This window comes from Sturnira hondurensis, unplaced genomic scaffold (assembly GCF_014824575.4).
Source record: "Sturnira hondurensis isolate 20B ecotype Veracruz unplaced genomic scaffold, ASM1482457v3 Scaffold0007797, whole genome shotgun sequence".
NCBI lineage: Eukaryota > Metazoa > Chordata > Mammalia > Chiroptera > Phyllostomidae > Sturnira > Sturnira hondurensis.
Window position 1 is genome coordinate 449674 of NW_028080428.1, and position 21714 is coordinate 471387.

A 21714-nucleotide genomic window follows, 5' to 3' on the forward strand; every position below is an offset into this window, starting at 1 on the left:
GTTTAAGTGAGCCGGTCTGTGAGGTGCTGTGCCGGCAGCTGGGCAGACTAACGTTGAAGGCTCGGTGTGTACCTACTTTGGTGTACTCACACATGTGTGCGCATGTTCGCATCGGCCCAGCTTCCATGTACCTGTGTGTCCTTCATCCTCCCTGCACAGGCAGGTACAGATGATGCCCACGCAGCGGCCTGCCCCCTCACCTCCCCCCTTCCTGAGCCGTGCAAGGTTTTCATTGTTGTTTATTGAAACCTCCCATTAAAAAAGGGGGTAGAGGGCAAGAAGGAGGGAGGATTGAGCCGGGGTGGCCAGGGGACTTCAGGGAAAGGGAGGTGGGACCGTGGGGAAAGTGACGGGGTCTGGGAAGGCCGGTGGTTGAGTCTTAGACCTGGTTGGGGCTGGGCTGGGGAGCGGCGGTGGTGGCGGCGATCGTGTCTCCAAGCTCTCAGAAGCCTTTGTTCCAAGAGTACAGACCTGCCCGAGGCCCCCTGCCCTGCAAGGTGCCCGTGGAGCCCAGAGGCAGGCAGGGACCTGGCTGGGGCTCATCTCTGGAGGTTCTGTTGCCCTCAGCTGGGGCCCAGGCCTGGCCGGCAAGGCTGCAGAGGGGTCCTCTGGGAATCTTTCTCTGCTTCTGGCTCCCGCTTTGGCGCCTTTGCCCGTGGGGACCTAGGGAGAGAGGACTGAGGGAAAGCCCTGGGCCTAGACCTGCTTCCCCGAGGAGCAGCACCGGGAAGGCCGGAGTGGGGGACTGACCATTTTTCCATGTCTTCGAGAGTCTCTGGCAAGGGTTGGTTGAGGGTCTCGGGCAGGAAGAGGGAAGCACTGCCTCCCAGGAGGGCGATGGTCCCAAAAATGACATTGGGGATGAAGGGATGCCACTCTGCTGTGATTCTCACCAGCGGGGCCATCATGCTTCCTATTCGAGTCAGCAGGTTACTTATGCCCATGCCTCTTTGCCTGCGAGAGTTCAGAGCAGGGATTGGCCGCCTATATTTGGGGCTCCTGAAGGACGGCGCTGGGGCCCAGGTAGGGTGTAGGAGGATGCCGCAGTCCCACCTGAGCCTGCATCCTTCAGCTGGGCAAGGCCCAGCACCTACCGGATGACCGTGGGGTACAGTTCACTTGTGTAGAGGAAGAGACAGCTGAAGGAGCTGGACAGGCACCCTTTCCCGAACACAGCCAGCACTGTCCTCAGGGTCTGCAAATCTGGGGGGGGGGGAAGAAGGCGTGGTGAGCCTTGGGGCTTAGGAGCACCTGCGTGTTCATGCTCTGCAGCAGACCTTGTCTCCCTTTTTGCTTTGGCTGCCAGGAAGCTCAGACCCAAGCTTAAAGCCAAGTGATAGCCACTCCTAGCGCTTAACAGGTTTGTGTCCTGCTGTATTTGTGGTTTTCCCTGGCTCTGATTCCATGTTCTCATTAATTTTTTTTGTTGTTGTTGTGCATGTTCTTGTCCTAAATTATCTCCAGTTCCTTTGGCGGGACGGAGGGGCATCCACACAGAAACATCTGTAGAAAATAAAGCTGGCTTTTCCGCGGATATGGTGGAGGAGGGTCTGTGAGTACTGGGCTCTGCGGTGTCTCCACCCCAGCCCGTTTTCTCCAGCTGTGCCCCACAGGCCAGGCCCATCCCTCAAGAAATTCTGCACACGGAGCAGATGGCACCATGCTTTTCAGAGTGAGAGCTGGAATGGACCTTTGACATGGTCTAGCCTGACCAAGTTGTCTTCTAGATGAGAGTCCTGAGCCCCAGAGAGCATGGGGACCTCCTCAAGGCAACACAGTGAATTAGAGACATAATTAGCAGAGCTGGAGTCCCTAGCACTCACTTCCCAGCTAGATGGCAGCCCGTGATGCCCATGGACACGCTGGCCTGCACGGGTCAGCCTCTTTCAGGGGGTGCAGGGGTAGCGCCAGCCGCTCACCCGAGGACACGAAGATGAGAGCCAGGATGGTCACCCCTGCCAGGAGCAGGACAGCAACCAGGGTGTTATGCCGGCCCAGGTAGCTCATGGAGAGGATGGCCAGGAACTTGGCTGGGATGTCGACCCCGCCGAAGATAAGCTGCAGGATGTAGAGGTTGACTCCAAATTCTTCCACAGCCATAGCCAAATTGTAGTAGGCAAAACCAGTAGCAAACCTGAGGGTCGGGGGACAGTCCAGTTAGCACCTGCTGCCCCACTGGGGCCTGTCCCCATGCTGGTCACCAGGATAATGACTAGATTCATTTGTGTCCCAACGGCAACTGATTGGTTGGGTGGCTCCAGGGCTGTTTCGAGGTCCCTGAGGCTGTGTCTGGACTAGGTGAGAAAGTGCTGGGATCGACTGCTTATGTCTAACACGGGCAGGGGCTGGGGCGTGGTGGCAACGATGCCACATAGTTGACCCTGGAGGATATCGGGGCTGGAGGGACTGCTGGAGACCACAGGAGGCCGTAAAGGATCTCTCTCGGGTGGTGATAGTTTAACAACCGGTAAGGGGAAGTGGAAGCCGAGCTGCCGGGAGCCTGCCCCCGCCTCCCCGGAGGTCTGGGGTCGCCTGTGAAGCATTCCTGAGCAAGTCCAGTCTCACACAGGGATGGCCAGGACGGAGCAGGGCCTCAGAACCAGGGCACAGACAGGGTTCTCAGGAGCAGTGGAATGGCAGGCAGAAGAGAGGAGGAGGAGAAGCACAGTTTTTGTCCTTGAGTCTGAAGCCCTGAGGACTATGCTCAGTGGGGTCTCAGAGGACAGAGGCCGAGCAGCAGGGGTCAGTGTTGGGGGCACAGCATGGGGAAATGGCTATGGCAGGGACTTGAGCTGGTGAGGGGGTTTGGAACACTTGCCCAGGGGGTGGGGGTGTGTGACCCCCAAGGAAAGCAGACCCTGATGGCTGGACCTGGGTGTGGGGCAGGGACACAGAGGACTTCCTGGGCTGGGGCAGGGGCTGGGCTGGGGCAGCCCAGGGGAGGGGGTCTTTTGATGCCTCTTGCAGGTGCCCCAGGCTTTGCTCACCTGCTGGAGGCCTTGTTTGTCACCCCTGCCTTGGCAGAGGGGCGAGGGGGTGGGTAGGGAGGGGTGGTGGGTTACCAGGCCAGGGCGAGACAGAGGGTCACGCGGCGCAGGATGGGTGTCCGGAACAGGTCAGCTATGCTGTACTTGGCCTTGGCCAAGGAGGCCTCCTTGTGCAGGCTGTGTTTGAGCTCCTGGGAGCAGAGGGAGGGGAAGGCTGCCGTTAGTCACTGCCGGCAGGCAGGAGGAAGAGAGGAAGGTGCAGGCCTGGCGCCTCGAGAGGAGCCTGCTCAGTGTCAGCCGGGAGGGAGGTTTGTGAGCTGGCGAAACAGTGGAACGAGGAGGGCCCAGCAGAGCCCAGTGTCCTGCCCCCGACTCCGGTGCCTCTCAGCCCCTACCTCCAGGCTGATTTTCTCTGCCTCCTCCTTCTTGCCGTTGAAGGCAGCCACCCACTGGAGGATCTTCAGGGCCTTCACAGACTTGCCAGACAGGACCATCCAGCGTATGGACTCTGGTATCCACCTGGGGGTCAGGGTCAGACCACAGTGGCTCAGCCCCGAGCCAGAAGCCCCTTGAGGAGCCTGGATGAAGAGGTCCAGCCAGGGCCAAGGTGTAGGAGGCCCAGAAGCCTGAGCTGCCTCACCACCGATTTCACGGGAGTTAAACTTGGCCAAGCTTTGCACCTGGGCTGCCTGCAGCCGGCACAATTTCCAGTGTTTTCTTCTTCCCCTTCCAGAAGAGCCTTTTCTCGGCCCCCTACCTGGGCTGCTTGTTATCATTGGGTGTCTCCTTAGCTAGGAACCTTGGGCGCGAGGCTAAGGCAGGTGGGGCCTGGGGAAGGGGTGGTGTGTTTGAGGCTGGACGGCTTGAGGTTGCGCACGCTCACCGCCCCAGCCTCCCTGGGCTGCATTGCAGGTCCTGGGTGAAGGGGCAGCTTGGGAAAGGGGCAAAAGTTAGGGCTGTGGGCTGGGGAATGGGTTTGAGGGTCCTTGGATTCTTCCTACAAAGGACCAGCTCTGCTGGGGTGGGGCTGGGGCTGGGGTGAGCACAGCCTGGGGTGGTAGGATGAGCGGGGGGGGGGGGGGGGCCAAGTTCACTGTCCCTCACTCCGGGGCTGCACCTGTGGGGTTGGTTCGCCCTGAGCAGTCCCTGAGGGTCACTAGGGGTGGGGAGAAAGGAGTGATGTTTCGAAAAGTCTGGCCTGAGTTGAAATCAGCTCCAGCTGTGGGCCCTGCAGGTGCCCAGGACCTGGCTCCAGCAAGGCCCTCGGGGGAGCGGGCACTGGTCACTGAGACCCCTGGGCTCAGCTAAGAGTGGTGGCCTCCAGGGCCCATTGCCATCCCCTCTCCCGGCCTTTTGCCATCTGTTTCTGCCTGGTTTTGTCAGCCGGCTCACACCAAGATTATCAGTGACTTCCAGTCGCCAGGGGCAGGGCCTGAGCCCCGTCCTCTTCTCTCCGGAAATAATGTCCACAATGGCCTCCACGCAGTGAACCTCCCTGAGGGCCAGGCACATGTAAGTCTGGGCTATACTCTTTCCTATCTTCACTTTGCTTAGAAAACCTTGAGGCTCGGAGTGGGCGCGGCTTGTCCCATGTCCCATACGAAGGGGCCCAGGCTCTCAGCCAAGTGCGCCCGATTGATCCTGATGTTATTTCAACATCACTCCTTCTCTGCTCCCCTCCCAGGCCGAGGACATCTCCTGGCTCCTCCCAGAGCCTGCTGACCCCCTCTCGCTCCCCAAGATTTCCCATCCCTTCTAGAAGACTCTATTTCTCATTTCCAGATGGAGGTCCCATCCCAGTTGCGTATCTTTTTGTGTAACCTTGGGGGGTTGCCTCACGTCTCGGTTTCCTCGCCTGTGAAACGGGAGCAACCAGGCCCCGTTTGCGCAGACACCGTGAGGCTGGCAGACAGTCTAGGTCGGCGCCCAGGACAGGGTCTCGCACGTGGCGGGTGCGCAGTAGGGCGCTGCTGTGAGACTTTGTTTCCTGTCCCGAATTCGCTTATCATTTCCTGTTCATTGGCTCCAACTACCTTCTTGAGATTCATTTCCTGTCCTCGTGGGTCCTTGGGTTTGACTCGTTAGTAATGAACTCTTGACCTGCTGGGGGTGGGTCTCTGACCCTTGATGATTCTGCCAGGGTCTCAGGCTTTGGGCTTTCTTCTCCTTTATACCACACATCCGAAGTCCCCAGATGGTGTGGCTTTTCCTTCAGAATGACTCTTGCACTTGTCCCCTGCCCCTCCTGCCCCTGTGGTTACCTCCCTTCTGTCTCTTGTCCCCACCTGCTTGGGTCTGTCTCTTTCTGTGCTATTATTTCACAAATGGAAGCTCAGCCAAGCTTCCCAGCACCGCGGAAGCCTCTGGAGGGGGTCGCCGGCCCTCCATGTGAAGCTCAGGCCTCCTGGCTTTTCTGTGCTCTCCAGGGCCTGGCCCCGTCCCGTCTGTCTCAGCTCAGCACGCCTGCTGCTGTAGGCAGCCCCGGAGGGCACCCCAGACCCCTGCTCCCTCATCACCTTGCCTTTGTGTAGGCAATTCCTCCTCCCTGGGCTCCCCTTCCTGACTCTGGGACGGGGAGGCCCCAGGGTGGACAGAGCTGGCCAGCCTGGTCGGGCCTGGGCTTTGCGCTGGGCTCTGCTGGGCCTAAGGAGGGAAGGGAGCGGGCAGAGGCCACCTACCAGGACAGCAGAAAGAAGGCGAAGAAGGGGGCGGAGACGGTCAGCTGCAGCCAGCGCCACTGGGGGATGGCGTAGGCCAGGCCGGGCAGGACGAACTGACCCACAGTGTAGAAGTAGCCGATCCCAACAGATACGATGGCCCGCATCCGGGTGGACACCCACTCGACACCTGCGGAGGAGCCCATGGACCAGGTCAGGGCCCTTCTGGAGCCTGGGCACCTCCCTGTGAAGGGGCATCAGCTCCTGGCTGCTGGACCTGACTCCGACCCTCAGGGCTTTTTGACCCCGTTTGACAGATGCTGTAACGGAGGCTCAGGGAGGTGGGACTCATGCTTAGGTCTGCCTGACCCCCAAGCCCACGCTCTCGACGGCCTCCCCAGTGGCCGGTGACTTCCCTTGTTTTGCCTCAATTTCCTTATCTGTAAAATGGGGGCAACAGCATCCCTTCCTTTTATGTGCGGACTGAGTGAGAGCACACACTTAGCGGAGGCAAGTGCTCAGGACCGACACCACTGCTGCTCTTACATGAGTCATTGTCATGTTCAGAGGGTGACACCTTGCTCTACCAAGGCCCCAGGGGACCCAGGCCCAGACCCCATTCTCTGGGCCTCGGCTGGCACTCCCCTGCCCCCTTCCCCTGCAGCTCACTCAGAATCACGGAGCTCAGGGTAACACCTGCGACGCTGAAGCCACACAGGAAGCGCAAGGCCATGTACATGGGAAAGGCGGGGCTGAAGGCTGCACCTGAGCCGCTGGCTGCCAGCAGCAGGTAGCTGCAGGACAGGATGGGCTTTCGGCCAAACCTGCAGCTCGGAGGAGAGAAGGGGCCGCGTTAGCCAGCCAAGGCGGGTGACTCTGCAGGCCTGGAGCAGAGGGTGGGACTGCCCACCTCCCAGGGCGCCGGGCGGGGCGTGTACCTTCCTCTCCAGAGTGAGCCTTGCTTGTAATTGCATTTTTTTTGGGGGGGGGGACAAGTTTGTAATTAGAGGTTTTGTAGTTAATGAGTCATCTCTTCCACCTCCAGCTTAGCTGCCTGAGCAGGCGTCAAAGGGTCAAGCCACCTCTAAGCAGTCCGTCCACCCCACCCCCACTGCCACACAGCCGCTGCGCTGTGTCGCTGTGTCGGGGAACCTGGACGCTTTGTTGGGGAACCTGGACGCTTTTCCCGCTGAATGTGGGGAGGCTGGCAGATGCAAGGCCCAGGGGCTCTGGGTCAGAGAGGAGGCTGGGGCCCAAGGCTACACAGCAACACCAGCCCTCCCGCCTTCCTCGGCTCTTTGCCTCTTGGGGGCTCATGGGTGGAGCACAGAGGGGCAGGGTGGTCGCCATGGGTTGTGCCCACTCTTGGGAGGCCCCAGTGTCTCACCTGTCAGACAGGCTTCCCAGCAAGATTCCCCCTATTACCATGCCTGCCATGAAAACAGACTGGGCCATCTCCTTCAGCTTGTTAGAGTCGCACACCAAGTCCCACTGCACGAGAGAGAGGGAACATCGACGGGGCTCAGAGTGGACCAGCCCCTCAGCCATGCTCGGCCTGTGCCCCCCGGGCATGCTCACTTTTCAGCGGCCCCACCTGACCGCCCTGCACCTGGCCCTCTGCCTCCCAGGCACCCCTTCCCCTTCCAGCCTCGCCCAGGCTCCCGAGTGCCCCCTGTGGTTCTTTGGGGCCCCAACCCATGCGTTTGTAAGGACAACATCCCTCTAGCACCCGTGGCCTGTCATATGACTTTCAAAGTCTGCTCAGCTGTCACATCCAGCTTTGTCCTCAGCCTTGCCCAACTCGCCCCCATCCCCATGGCTCCCCACTTGTCACCTCACACATCTGAGGTCACTCCCTTTGCTGTACCCTTGACCTCGTCCTCTCTCCCCCCTGGGGACATCCCTCCACGGATGCCACGTCCTCGCCCCCTCTCACGCTCTCCTGACCCCACCTCATCAGCACGGCACGTGCTCCATCTCTCCGGCTTCCCCCCTCCTTGCCCTCCACGTTCCCTTCAGTCCCCCTTCCCTTTAGGGCCACATTTCCTGTACGAGGCGCTGCCCCCTGTCCTCAGCCCAACCCAGCCCCCGCTGCTTCCTCAGTTCTGTCTCTGTTGCTCCGCAGACACTGCTCCCCAAAGCCGGTGTCTTTTCCACCAAATCAATGGACCGCCTGACTGTGTCCTGCCTGGACTGGGCCTGCGCAGCCCGTGGCCCTGCTGACCCCTCCCTCCGCCTGCTGCTCCCTCTCCTCCATGGGCTCCGAGGGGGTCTCCCCAGCCCTTCGTGGATCGTCCTCTCTGTTTACCCACTCCCCCCAGGAGACGCCATCGGCGTCTGTGGCTTCAGTGACTATTTTATGATGAAGACTCCAAATCCATATTGTCAGCCCAAACCTTCTTCTGGCCTTGAGACCAGGCGACCCCGCTGCTTGTTGAAATCCACCCCCCTCCCCCCCGAGTGATGGGCGTCCCTCGGGCATCTCAGAGCCCACAAGTCACGCCCCTGCTGGGTGGTCTCCAAGCCTCAGGGACCGGTCAGCCCTCTTTTCATTCCTTCCTTACCCACTTCATAATCACTCAGCTCTCCAGTTTCAGACTTTTTAACATTTTTTCAATCTGGACTGTTCTGTTTCCATGACTACTATCTTAGTGCCGGTCACAGCGTCTTACACTTGGGTTGAGGACAACAGCCGATATTTGTTGAGGGTTTACTGCGCATGGGGCACTTTCCAGACCTCCACCCCTTCAATCCTCACAACAGCTTCATGAGGTGGCACTCTCGCCCTGAATTTGCAGATGAGGAAACTGAGGCCCTGGGAGGATCCCCGCAACCCTCTCCTGACAGGTCTCCCGGCCGTCTGTCTCCATCTCTCCTACCCATTTCTTCCAGGATAATCTCCACGACTTTCTAAAACACCTCTCAAGCCTGCGCCCTGTCTTGCTTCTCCTACCCCCTGGCCTCCTCTGGTCCCTTCCGGTGAAGAGGGAGCTCTGTCAGCACAGATTCCAAAGCCCGCCTGCCCCGGCCCCTGCCTACCGGTCCAGCCTAATCTCCTGCTAATCCCCTAAATCACTCTGTACAGCGACCCTGAGTTACTTGTGTAATGAATCGGAGAATTTTGTTCACCAGCAATGCCTCACAGGAATGTTCTGGAAGTGAAACCGCGTAGGGGGAGAACCGCACTTGCCTCTGCTGGAAGTAAGGAACAGTGAGGCCACAGGGATACGGGGCCAGGCCCTCCAGCTGTCTCAGAGCGGCCCGGCGTGGCCAGCGAGCCCACTGGGCTCTTCTGGCTGGAAAGGAGCCTGCGTGCTATGTGATGGGGGAGGGGGGAGGCAAAGGAGAAGGGGGGGTGAAGAAAAGGGCACCAGTGGGTGTCTGGAGAGACTTCTGGTGCTTTGTGGCATGCTTCCTCCTTTCCTGTCGGTGGGAATGGTGACAACTGGCAACTCTGGAAGCCCTGTGTTGAAGATGACAGACCTGCTGTCACTCTGGGTTCCCGGACGACCTCACGGAGCAGGGTCACCCACCGACCTGAGATGCTCCTCTTAGATCTATTGCACGGGAAAGGGGCACATTTCTACACCCCTAAGCCACCGAACTGTTCTGTTACGGCAACCTAGCCTGTCCTCATACCTCCCACAGGATGGAGACTCGATTTTCCGTCCCAACCTTCAATTTAGTGCCTTAGGAAATCTGCCTGTTTGGATCATGGGAAGGTCAATGTCAGACATGCTTGGACGGGTGTAAGGCTGTGTGTTGCCGAGCCCCACCGTCAGAGAGCACGTCCACTGGGTCTCGGTTTCTGCCCTGGCCCCCGTGACGCTGCAGGACACCTGTGGCAAGCCAGGTTCTTCCACAGAATTGGAAAGTCTCGGTTGGACTTCGAGTCCCGTTTACACGGCGCCCCGACCCACAGAAGCCCCTGCAGAGTCCGCTCCCGCCTCGACCCCCTTCCCTCTCTGCTCCCACTCCTGCTGCTGGCTCCCATGCGCCCTCTTCTCGGCGCGCTGGTTTCCTTGCCATTCGCAAACACGCCAGGCACCCGGAGCCTTGGCGTGTGGTGCTCTCTTGGCCCGGAAAGTTCTTCCCCCTGAGAAGCCCCTCGACTTGCTCCTTCACCTCCTCTAATCTTTGCTCAAATGCTGCCTTGTTAACGAGAACTTCCTCGCCCACCATATTTAACACGCAACCCCCACCCCAGCAGTGGAGACCCCTGTACCCTACTTTACTCTCTCTATAGCACTTGCACCGTCTGACCCGTTGCATATTATTTAAACTCTCTCTCCCAAGAATGTTACGTTGATGAAAGCGAGGCTTTGGGTCTGATTTGTTCCCTATGGGGCTTCTGTTGCCTGGAACAGCTCCTAGTGGTCACTGAACACACACATGTGCAACTGAGTGTGTGAACACCCCCCAGAAAGAACGGAGGGATGGAGAGCCTTAGAGGTTGAGACCCGTGCCGGTGTCTGCCTGACGGATCACAGGGTCCCCTGTCTGCATGCTGTGAGGCGGGCTGCCTCGTGTCACCAGGCTGGGCCTGCGTCAGGATGGAGACGGTCTAGGCTGTATATGTCGAATCCCTCAGCGCGCGTCAGCGAGAAGGACTGGAGAAACCTCACCGTCTCACTGGAATGACCTCTACAGAACATTGTCTCCCGGGAATGGCAAAATGAGGTTTTGGAGCTCAGAAAAAGGAGCACTTTTGGGTTCAATAGTAAGAGTCTTGGCATTAATTGCATTCTAAGCAGCTTTTAAGAGATCTCACGGTTAGTGAGGCTCGTCAGCACCGATGAGAACAGTGGCCATGGCTGCCTGTGGATCAACACTGATCCGCGGGGCCCTGGCCTTGGATGTGCAACTCTGATGGGTTGGACCGGGTCCCCGCATAAGACAGGTTGAAGTCCTAACTCCCAGTACCTCATAACATGACCGTATTTGAAAATAGGGTTGTGGCTGATGGTATCAGTGACGATGAGGTTGCACTTGGGTGGCGATGGAGCCTTCATCTAACGCGACTGGGGTTCTTCCAAGAGAAGAGACAGGCGCCCAGGGAGAAGAGCACAGGACAGAGGAGGCAGAGGCCGGGCTGCACCTGCGAGCCCAGGACGCAGAGGATCGCAAACCGCCACCAGAAGCTGGGAGAGGGAAGCAAGGGTACCTCCCTCGGGCCCGTGCGAGAGCTCGCCTACACCTTGACGGTGGGCGTCTGGCCTCTAGAACTGTGAGGCAGGGAATGTGTTTCTGTTGTTAGAAGGCACCGGGTTTGTGCTGCTTTCCCACGGAAGCCCTAGGAACTGAATACACCTCCCATTTCCTGCATGTTGGAAGGACCTGCTGGCTTGGTAGGGCTGACGGCAAGGGACCGGGAATAGAAGAAGGTGGCAATGAAGGAAGCTGATACAGTGAGAACTGGAGAGATTTTTAAAGGCACCCTTGAATTTCGAGGGGGAGGGAGGGAGGGAAGGATCTTTACAGAAATTGTTGGCATGCTTTCTATGCGGTTAGCTGTGTCAGACTCTCAAGAAGGCCCTGGTCACAAAACCTACAGCCGAAGGCCCAGCGGTTCTTCCAGGAGCTGACAGTGTGATTTGTTTCTCTGACGCCACACCCGGGGCCGGGCCGCATGGTGTGTGTGCCTCTCATCGGGTGAATGGGCTTCAATGAGGGATGGTAGGGAAGCTGACTGTTCCATTTCTCTCTGCTGTTGTACTCGTCATCATTTCCTCAGTCTAGCGAAGCTGCCAGTCCTAAACTCACATCAAGAAGGCCCTTCCCGGTGTCCGGCCCGAGCAGCCAGCCAGCGTGCCTCTGAAGTGGACACGTGGCTGAGATCATGTCCGTTCCCATTTCTCCTATCGCAGTCGGCACCCTCTTCTTAGCTCCAAGAGGACATGTTACATAGCCTTCCGGCTGCTGATTTACTCGTCTCCCTCTGGCACCCTGTGACCTCACGGTGGGCAGAGACGTCCCCTTGGCTCTTTGTCCCTAACAGCTACCAGAGTGGTTGGGACGCGGTCAGTGTTAATTTTTGTTCAATGAATAATTTTAATGAGGAACAGGGCCAGGTTAGTATTCATATCTGACTGACGAGGCCCAGTGAGGAAAAATTAACTTGCTGGTTGGAGGGATCTCTCGGGTGCTTCCACGCAGCCCTCGGTGTAGCCTGGGCTGACCTCTTCCCCACTGACTTTTGGGAACTCCGCACAGAGTTCTTGCTCCCGATACCCTAGTCCAATGCTCTTGGCCTTCTCTTTCTTCTCCTGGAGTGTTTACTGAGCCCCGAGGAAGCTGGTTCTAGAAGGGAAGAAGAGGAAGTCCCGCCCCGCAGTGCTTCCCCAGTGGTCTGATGCGCTAGGAAGGTGGCAGGTAAGGAGGAGAGGGCCTGTGGTACCCAGGAGTAGGGTTTGCCAGAGATGCTCTAGAAACCTTCCAAAGTAGCTGCTATTATCGTCCCCACTTTCAGACAAAGACACTGAGGCACAGAGAGTCAGTAACCTGCCTAAGCATAGCTTGGTTCCTCTGAAGGCGGAGACTCAAACAGGGCTGCCTGGCCCCCAACGAATGGCCTTGACCACGGCTTCCCGATACCTCACTTGTGCTTAGCTCTGAGCTCTGGGCTGCAGGAGGGAAGGCTCAGGATATGCGAGCCGTCACTGTCACTGTGAGCCTCTACAGGACCAGGACGGGCAGCCCAGGATGGGCTGGGATTGTGGTTGAGAAGGTAGCCAGGGCCAGAGCTGGGGGGGCCCGCTCTGCTGTTGGGCCCAGGGGGTGAGGGACTGGTGTAGGCACTAGAGCCCAGCCAGATCAGAGGCTAAGAGGCCCCTCAGAGGGAAAGCAGAGGATAGGCATCGAAGGTCAAGGTGAGCCCTGGCTGGGGAGCTCAGCTGCTTGAGCGTCATCCTGACACGTCAAGGTTGGGGGTTAGACTCCCTGTCAGGGCACACAGGAGAATCAACCAATGAGTGTGTCAATAAATGGAACAGCAAAATGATGTTTCTCTCTTTCTCTCTCCCCTCCTTCCCACACCCGCCTCTTAAATCAATAAATAAGAGTTTAAAAATATTTTTTAAAAAAAGGTCAGGGTGAGCCATGTGTGATCAAGACCAAGATCAGCAGGATGGGGCCCCGCTGTGGGTGTGGGGGGCTGCCTCTGCCTGGAGACCCCACACATGGTTCGTGCCCCCTAGATCGAGGACAAGGGAAACAACTTGCTCTAGCTTTGGGGACTTTTAATTCTTTTCATTTTTTAAATTTATTGATTTTAGAGAGAGGAAGGGAGAGAAACATTGATTTGTTGTTCCACTTGTTTACGCATTCGCTGGTCGATTCTTGTGTGTGCTCTCACAGAGGATCGAACCAGCAACTTTTGTGTATTAGGATGATACACTAACCACCTGAGCCCCCTGGCCAGGGCTGCTTGGGGGCTTTTTAGAACCAGGTCAGACCTTGGAGGTGGGGCGCGGTGGCGGGACACATAGCGCCGTGTCCACTCAAACCACAGCCCTCCCCTCCCCTTTTATCCCGTTCTATAGGTGAGGGGACAAGAGTGGAGGGGGCGGTGACCCACCAGGCCACCGGCTCTGGATGGGAGCTGGTGCTCAGGCTTGTGTCTCCTGCAGGAGACAAGGGCCACAGGGGCTTCGGGGGAGGCAAAGCCTGGGAGAGCGCTGACAGCGAATTCTCTTTTACAGGGGGGTCCCCCACTCTTTTGGTGTGGAACCCCACCCCCAACCGCCACCCCCTGTTCTCAGGCCATGTCTGTCAACAGCAACAGCAACAACAAGGAAGATGGTAGAAGCGGCAGTGAACGTGACCATGAACACTGGCTGACGGCTCCAGGGGTGCCAGGCCCCCCTCACTGCTGCCTCTGCCTGATCTTTAAGGTGCAGGCTTGCTCTACTCCTGGGGCTGTGACACCCCTAAAATGACAGAGTCAGGGTGCAAGCTCTGAGGTTTGACCTGGCTCCCAACTTCGCACTGTCGCTCTGGGGGACAAACCCTTCTCCCTACTAACCAGGGTCACCAGCTCTGAGTGGTTGTCACGTGCTATTTTCCTGGCTACCTCCCTCCCAACTGGTGGCAGGTCCAGCACCCTGCCTGCTCCCTAGAGGCCCTCCCCTCTGGTGAGGCTCAGCCGCTGTCCCGCCTCCGCCACACGGGGGACCGGACCCCGCTCCATCCCAGCCCAAGCAGATGGAGCATGGCTTATGCCACAGACTGGACCAGAAATGGAACAATCAGAGGGTTTTGTTGTACTGCGTTTCGAGAGTGCCTGGCTGGGTCCTGCCACTTTCTGGCAGGGCAGGGACCCCTCCCAGGGGCTCTCACCTCTGAGAGTCCTCTGGGAGCTAGGCTGGACCCAGACCTGAACTGAGAATGGTGCAGGAGGGACCCTGAGACCCATGAACCCCTGTGCTTCCTGGACTGTAGATTCATTCAGCCCTGACTGCCAAAACTTGACTGAACTGGACGTGAATTGACCTCTGTGCACAAGACCTGCAACCTCTGCTCTTGGCTGAGCGCTCTGGAGCCCAAGGTGCATCCTGGAGGGGAAACCGCTTGCCAGCTTTTCTCCTGCTGGGCTCTGAGGGGGCGTGCCCTCCTTTACATATTAACTGAGCACTTACTATGCAGCCAGCCCACTGATGGGAGAGACGCCTCCTCTGCCCTGTGGGAGCCCTGGGGAGTGGGGGAGGCTGGTCCAAGAGCAATGGCCTCCTTGGGGCTGCAGGTGCACAGTTGGGGTGGCGTCTGGGTTAGGCAGCCTGAAGTGCAGGGGCGGGGGGTGGGTCGGCTCTGGAAACTGCCTGCCTGGGTTTCACTCCCATCCCCACAGTTTGTGAAATGTGGTGCCTTGGAACAGTGACCTGTCCCTCAGTTTCCTTATCTGTAAAATTAGGGACACGTAGACTTCTGGCCAAGATGGAGGTATAGGTAGACACACTGTGCCTCCTCACACAACCAAAATAAGGACAACAACAATTTAGAAATGAAATAACAACCAGAACTGACAGAACATTGAACTGTATGGAAGTCTGACAACCAAGCAGTTACAATAGACACGTTCATCCAGACTGGTAGGCAGGGCAGAGTGGGGCAGCCAAGTGGAGAGGGGTCATGGCACAAAAATCGGTGGCACCTTGCACAAGGCACCATGGGTGTGCAAGACCATAGCAGGTGGACCCTGGGCACACAGGCGATGGCTGGCAGACCCCAGGCGCGGGGTGGCAACAGGCAGACCCAGTGAGGCGGCGATTGGGAAGTGGGGCATGGTGTACAAGGCCACTGGCTGATTGGGTGGTCCCACATTCGTGTGCAGATAAACCAGGTGAAAATGGGGAGCGAGACAGACCGTGCAACCCAGGGTCCCAGCGTGGGGAAATAAAGCCTCAAAAAACCGAATTGAAAACACCTGTGGGGATTGAGGTACAGGGAGAGACTCCCAGCCTCACAGGAGAGTTCGTTGGAGAGACCCACAGGGTCCTAGAATGTACACAAGCCCACCCACCTGGGAGTCAGCACCAGAAGGGCCCAGTTTGTTTGGGGGAAGTGTAGAAGGAACTGAAATCCGACAGAGAGTGGAGCAAGTGCCACTGTTCCCTGTCGGACCCCGCCCCCTCATACAGTGTCACAATGCAGCCACGTGGGCTGCCTCGCCCTGGTGAACACCTAAGTCTCTGCCCCTCATACGTAACAGGCACAACAATACAAAAAATTGGCCCAAACAGAAGAACAGATCAAAATTTCAGAGCAAATACAATTAAGCGATGAAGAGATAGCCAACCTATCAGATGCACAGTTCAAATCACTGGTGATTAGGATGCTCACAGAATTGGTTCAATTTGGTCACAAATTAGATGAGAAAATTAAGGCTACACTAAATGAAATGAAAATGCACAGGGAACCAATAGTGATGGGAAGAAAGTTGGGACTCAAATCAATGGAGTGGACGAGAAGGAAGAAAGAAACAACCAAACAGAAAAGAATGGAGAAACAGGAATTCAAAAAAATGAGGAGAGGCTTAGGAACCTTCAGGACATCTTTAAACATTTCAACATCCGAATTATAGGGGTGTCAGAAGGGGAAGAGGAAGAGAAATAAGTGGAAAATGTATTTGAACAAATAATAAAGGAGAACTTCCCCAGTCTGGCAAAGGAAATAGACTTCCAGGAAATCCAGGAAGGTAGAAAGTCCCAAAGAAGTTGGACCTAAGAAGGAACACACCAAGGCACATCATAATTACATTAGCCAAGATTAAAATGAAGGAGAGAATCCTAGAAGCAGCAAGAGATAAGGTGATAGTCACCTACAAAGGTGTACCCATCAGACTGTCAGCGGATTTCTCAAAAGAGACCTTACAGGCAAGAAGGGGCTGGAAAGAAGTATTCCAAGTCATAAAAGGCAAGGACCTACATCCAAGATTGCTCTATCCAGCAAAGCTTTCATTTAGAATGGAAGGGCAGATAAAGTGCTTCTCAGGTAAGGTCAAATTCAAGAAGTTCATCATCACCAAGCCCTTATTTTATGAAATGTTAAAGGGACTTATCTAAGAAAAAGAAGATAAAAAAATACGAACAGTGAAAGGACAGCAAACTCACAGTTATTAATAACCACACCTAAAACAAAAACAAAAACAAACTAAGCAAACAACTAGAACAGGAATAGAACCATAGAAATGGAGACCACATGGAGGGTTAACAACAGGGGAGTGGGAGGAGGAGAGAGGGGGAAAAGGCACAGAGAATAAGTAGCGTAGATGGTAGGTAGAAAATAGACAGGGGGAGGGCAAGAGTAGTGTGGGAAATATAGAATCTAAAGAACTTAAGACACATGGACATGAACTAAAGAGGGGGGCGGAATGTGGGTGGGAGAGGGTGTGCAGGGTGGAGGGGAATGAAGGGGGGAAATGGGACACCTGTAATGGCATAATCAATAAAATATATTAAAAAAACTAGGGACACACAGGTGCTAACCTTGGAGGGTTCTCGTGGGGACTTAATGGGGTATATGTGCAAAGTTCTTAGCATGATCTGGGACAGGGCGAGCATGAGGGGGTGGGGGTGGCCATGACTATGGCTCAGTTATTATTTTTTTTTAAGATTTTATTTATTTATCTTTAGAGGGGAAGGGAAAGAGAGGAGGAGAGAAATATCAATGTATGGTTGCCTCTGGTGAGTCCCCTGCTGGGAACTGGCCTGCAACCCAGGCATGTGCCCTGACTGAGAATCGAACCGCGATCGTGTGGTTCGCAGGCCCGCGCTCAATCCACTGAGCTATACCAGCCAGGGCTCAGTTGTTATTTTTTTTAAGCAATTCAACAATTGTTTAAGTTTTTGTTCCTTTGGCTAGGTTCCTTGTGTTCTAGGTTTTTGGAGGGCGCGTGTGGTGGCTTTTTTTCCCTCTCTGTCTTCCCAGGGACCCCATGTCCAGCTGGTCCCCCAAACACTTGGGAGCTTACTGTATTTGGCCAAGTATAAGGTGCACTTTTTTGCCCACATTTTTTAGGGAAAAATAAGGGTGTGCGTTATACATGGGTAGTACTGATTCCATATCTATTTAAACGATTTTAATTCTTTTATTTATGCTTATACGTTGGAAGTATGACTCTAGAAAGCAACAACAGTAACCTGTATGCAAAATAATACCTTGTAATATGATCATTGGTTTTGTTTCTAAATATAAATAAATAAATAAATTGAATTAAACAATGAAAATGTAAGATTTCCCCCCTGAAAGTTGGGGCCAAAAATGTGGGTGCGCATTATACATGGCGAATTACGGTATTTACAGGTAGTGAGGCATCTTCCACTCCCTCCCAGGTCTTCACCCCCAAATCTATTCAGGTCTCAGGTGCCACATTGTCTAACTCCCCAGCCTCTCGGGTGTCTATTCCCACTGCCCTTTCCCGCCACCTCTGTCCTGGAGCTGGTGGCGGCCTGCTCACCGGCCCCCTGTTGCTGGACTAGAGCTGACCACCCTAGGGAGGTCATCTGAGGGCCTGGCTCCCTGCTCCGCATCGTTCTGGGTCCCCTCAGCCTTGGGATGGACGCCACAGCTTCTCCCTAAGCATCTGCTGCCTGCCCCTCCAAGCCCCCTCCTCCTCCGGAGGCCCTTTGGCCTCGTTGCTCGCACTTCTGTGGCGGCGCGCTGGACCCCACACGGGATTCCCTTTGCCCTCCTCAGGCTGGCGTCCAAGTCACCCCGCTGCGAACTCAGCATGGGCCCTCCTGGGTCCCCCTTCCAGGCTGGTCAGATGTCCCTCCTCTGTGCTCCAGAGCACTCTGGGGCTACGAGCTCCTATCCCTTCCCTCCACAGGTACTTACTTTACAGAGGCCTCCGCTGTGCCAGGCGCTCTGTGCCCGGGGAAGAGCAAGGCTGCTGGAAATCCCTGCCCCGGAAGCTTGCACGTCCCACTCCCTGGGGTGAAATGCAGGTGGCGTCTGCATTCAGATCCCGAATCTGTCACTTACGGGTGGTGCCCCCTTGTACAAGCTCCTCGCCCTTTCGGTGCTTCAGTTTCCCCATCTGAAAAATGGGCTTATCGTACTAACTACCTGATAGTATCATCAGAAAGGTTGAAAGTGTTCATATTTATAAAACACTTAGAATGACGCCTGGCACATAGTAAGTGCTTTATCAAGAAATACTCATTAAGCAAATGGAAGCAACAGTGGACTGCGAACACAGGGAGTCCTGGGTTCGGATCCTTCCGTGGCCTGGCCCTAACCGTGTGTAATTCTGGGAAAGTTGCGGAAGCCGCCTGAGCCCGAGTTTCCTCATTCCTGAACTGGAGATACTAGTGGGCACATCTCTCACTGAGATGGCATCTCCTGAGGTTCCGGGAGCCCACCCACATAGCACACCCGGTACAGGACTGGCACTGGGTAAATACATAAATAATAACCCAGCTCTTCCAATGAGGCAAAAGCAAGATCCTGCCTTTGAGGAGCTCAGGGTCCCCCCGAGGGGAATGAAAACTTTGGCTTCTGCTCACTGTGCAGATGACTCCTCCTCCAGGAAGCTTCCCTGGCATTCTATGGCCCCTCCATCTCTGAATGGCCAGAGACCCTGTCCTCCACCTCACGCCTCTAATGGGCTTTAGCTTTAAACTCCAATTCCTGACACCAACCCGCTGTGTGGCACCAGGACTTCCCTCCCCTTCTCTGAGTCTCAGCATTTTTTGATCTGCAACAGGAGATAAACTTGCCCTCAGTAAGAACATCACGGTGGGAATCGCACATTCCCACCGGGAGACAATGTCCGCAAAGCACCACAACGTGCCAGGCAGCTGGTGGAGCCTCGGGGGAAGGCCGGTTCTTGCCCTGGTCTCTGGCCTGCCCATGCGTTTGAGTCTGATTTAACCCCGTGGCTCCCGGAGTCGGGTGCAGGTGCAAGGAGCAGCGACTGACAACGGCAGGAATGAATGGGCGAGCCCAGCAGTGCCTGGGCGAGTGGAGGGGACGTGCCTGGGTCAGCTCAGGCGGGTTTGCGCCCCAAATCTGTCCTCTTTCTCCGCCACTCACCTCCCACCCTGGGACCTGTGCATGAACAAGACGGAATTTTCCTTCTTTCCCTCCCTACCCGGCTAAGTCTGGCCGGACGTTTTTATCTCGGGTCCAGGGTCACTTCTTTAGTGACTCTTCCTTCAGCGCTGCCCCCGCCCCCACCCCCCCAGCTCAGGCTGCAGTCTCAGGTCACAGCCCAAAGTCCTTCGAAGTAGCAACTTTGCATTTCTCTGTGGAGTACTTTCTGTAGTTGATGTGACCCCCACTTGGCTGTGGACCCCGTGGGAGCAAGGCCAGGGCACTTTTGTGTCCCCCGAGCTCAGCACTGAGCCCTGCACAGAAGGCGTTACTTGGAGAAATACTTGCGCTCTGAGGGAGAAGAAACCAAGCTCTTGGTTGGCATGTGTCTGCACCCCAGTCCATTGTCTCTGCCTGTCCAGTGCCCTGTCCCCATGGCCTAGGGACACTGGGCCCAGCCAGCTTCCTGTCTGTGAGTGCTGCAGGGTGTGGGGGCTGCTCTAAGCGGCGCACGGGGCTGCCCATGGGCATACCTCAGTCACAATGGAGTTCCTGGCGCTGATGTCGTAGACCCAGCCATCCTGGCACGGCTCGGTGGCCCCCCGGGTGGCGTTGGGCAGGCTGGCGTTGGGGGGATGTACAAAACGGAGGCACGACTCCGGTTTCCCATTCAGGCCCATGGGGAGCACCCAGAGCCCTGCAGAGGCGTTGGGGGGTGGGCGGCAGTGGTGGGCCGGGGTGCTCGCCGTGAAGACCTGCAGCAGGTTGTGGTTGGATAACCCGAGGACCGGGAGGCCCAGCAGGACTACGATGAGGATCTGGAAGGGGCCCCGGCTGTTCACGTCGTCCACGATCTTGGAGAAGGTCATGGCGCCGAGCAAGAGGAGCCAGAGCTGCGGGCAAGGCACCAGGATGGGAGAGGCATGTGTGTGTGTGTGTGTGATGGGTGGGCACGTGGGTGGCGTGCCAAGGTGTACGTGAACACAGGTGTGTGGGACGTCATGCGTATGTCGATGGGTAAAGCTGTGGGGCTCGGTTGCATGTACGCACAGATCTACAAGTGTCTGCAGGAGGAGGGACCCAACTGCGTGTACAGATGAGGGGTCACTGGTGTGTGTCCGTGGCGGGTCTGCAGGGGTGAGTGTGTTTAGGCTGGAGCTTGAAGGCACAGTGGTGTGAGCTTGGGCACATGGTTGTGTGTGTGTATGGACTTGGGGTATGAGTCTATGTGGGCTCAGCCAGGCTGGTCACACGTGCTGCATGCATGCTGCAGTGCGGGTCACACAGCTGGGACCAAGGGCCTAGTCTCAGACAAACAGGACGGACAGTGGGCCTGCGTGAGGGAGGTCCCGGTTGCCCCAAGCAGACATACATGGTTACCTCAGCTTGCCTGCTGGGAAAGGCCTCCCCAAATTCAGAATCTCCTGGCTTTTGACCGTCCCCTGGGGTGAGTCCCACTCTACTGGGGTAGCAGAAAGGGCCCACGCAGGTCCCAGAGGGCGTGAGGGACCTGGCCAGTCACAGCGAGATGCAGGGCCCAGCCTTTGGAGGCCTAGTCCCCGGGGGCCGGGCGGGGCCTGGGGGCCTCTGCCCCTTCTCACCTGGTGGCTGGGCCTGGCTGCCTCCGGTGGGGCTGGTGGACGTGGCTGAAGCTGCACTTGGTCCCAGGGTCCAGCAGCTGCTCGTTCTTTGGGCGGCTCAGCTCCAGCGAGTTGTGTTTGTGCCGAGCCCAGGGGGGCTTATATAAGGCATAAGCTGTTTCCTGGGATAATGTTTGACTTTCTTTTGAGGATTAACGGCCCTCCCCCGCAGGGAGAGTAGTGGACCCATCAAGCTGAGCTTTCCTCAAAAGGCTGCCTCAGCAAAGACCTGGGTGGTTGAGCCTGGGGGCTGCTGGCTGGCCCGGGGCAGCCTCACCTGTGGAAGGAGGGGTCTGGGAGGGAGTCATCTCTGAGGACGGGAGAGCTGACAATAGCCAGAGAGAGGTGTCCTGTCCTGAACAGACAACATTCTCCAGGGTCCCACCTTCCCTGCCCGGGGCCTGTAGACTCACCTCCCGGGAATGGAAGGGCCCGCCCAGGAAGCAATAGCCACCTGCACCTGTCCCCAAGGGCTCAGGGCTGTCATCCCCTGGGGACCCCTGTCTGCATCTCAGACCCCAGAGACTTAGCCGAAGCCCCCTCCTCGCCCATGCTCCTTGGACAGGCTCCTCTCCAGGCCGGCCGGGTTCCGCTGGGGGAAAATCACAGCCTCCGTTGTTTTGTTTTGTTGTTTCTCTGAATATTATTTTAATTACATAATGCTGTGTTTCACGCATAAAATATAGGAAATACAAACAAGCCAACCAAAACAAGACATCCAGTCCCACTCCGGAGCTTTCCGATGGGTCCTTCCAGCCCTCCACGTCTGTGAGCCTCACGGCGGCCCCATCACCCTGCTGGCGCCATCAATTTGGAAATGAGCACAGAGAAGTCAAGTAACTTCCCCCGGTCCCCCAGCCAGGACGTGGCATGGCAGACGTCGTGTGGCCCTAAGCC

The 21714-nt window shown here is 56.7% G+C and overlaps 1 protein-coding gene and 1 long non-coding RNA gene across 6 annotated transcripts; one reads left to right on the forward strand and one right to left on the reverse strand.

The window, feature by feature from the left end:
• Positions 1-223: 223 nt before the first annotated feature.
• Positions 224-20902, reverse strand: SLC22A8 (solute carrier family 22 member 8). 5 transcript variants are annotated; one of them, XM_037052975.1, is made up of 11 exons: positions 20779-20902; positions 19711-20070; positions 7032-7135; positions 6410-6468; positions 5666-5834; positions 3383-3506; positions 3063-3178; positions 1920-2134; positions 1095-1203; positions 894-954; positions 224-663 (listed from the first exon to the last, which is right to left on the reverse strand). In XM_037052975.1, exons 2-11 carry the CDS (start codon positions 20044-20046, stop codon positions 316-318), a joined length of 1641 nt encoding a protein of 546 aa, XP_036908870.1. In that variant the 5' UTR covers positions 20047-20070; positions 20779-20902; the 3' UTR covers positions 224-315. The 5 variants fall into 5 exon arrangements, with proteins under 5 accessions (XP_036908870.1, XP_036908869.1, XP_036908873.1 ...); XM_037052974.1 differs by having other exon boundaries at positions 6314-6468; XM_037052977.1 differs by having other exon boundaries at positions 488-677; positions 6314-6468.
• LOC118991641 (uncharacterized) lies at positions 11831-18052 on the forward strand. Its single transcript, XR_005067458.1, has 3 exons — positions 11831-12016; positions 13345-13536; positions 17970-18052. It is a non-coding gene; the product is annotated as an uncharacterized LOC118991641 (long non-coding RNA).
• Positions 20903-21714: the final 812 nt, after the last annotated feature.

Bases quoted from the DNA above. Each gene is read 5' to 3' on its own strand.
- SLC22A8 (XM_037052974.1), bottom strand. From the start codon at position 20,046: ATGACCTTCTCCAAGATCGTGGACGACGTGAACAGCCGGGGCCCCTTC. The intron at 2,135-3,062 runs GTAACCCACCAC...CCCGACCCTCAG, and splicing joins CTCTGTCTCGCCCTGGCCTG to GTTTGCTACTGGTTTTGCCT. The intron at 955-1,094 runs GTAGGTGCTGGG...GAACTCTCGCAG, and splicing joins CTGTACCCCACGGTCATCCG to GCAAAGAGGCATGGGCATAA.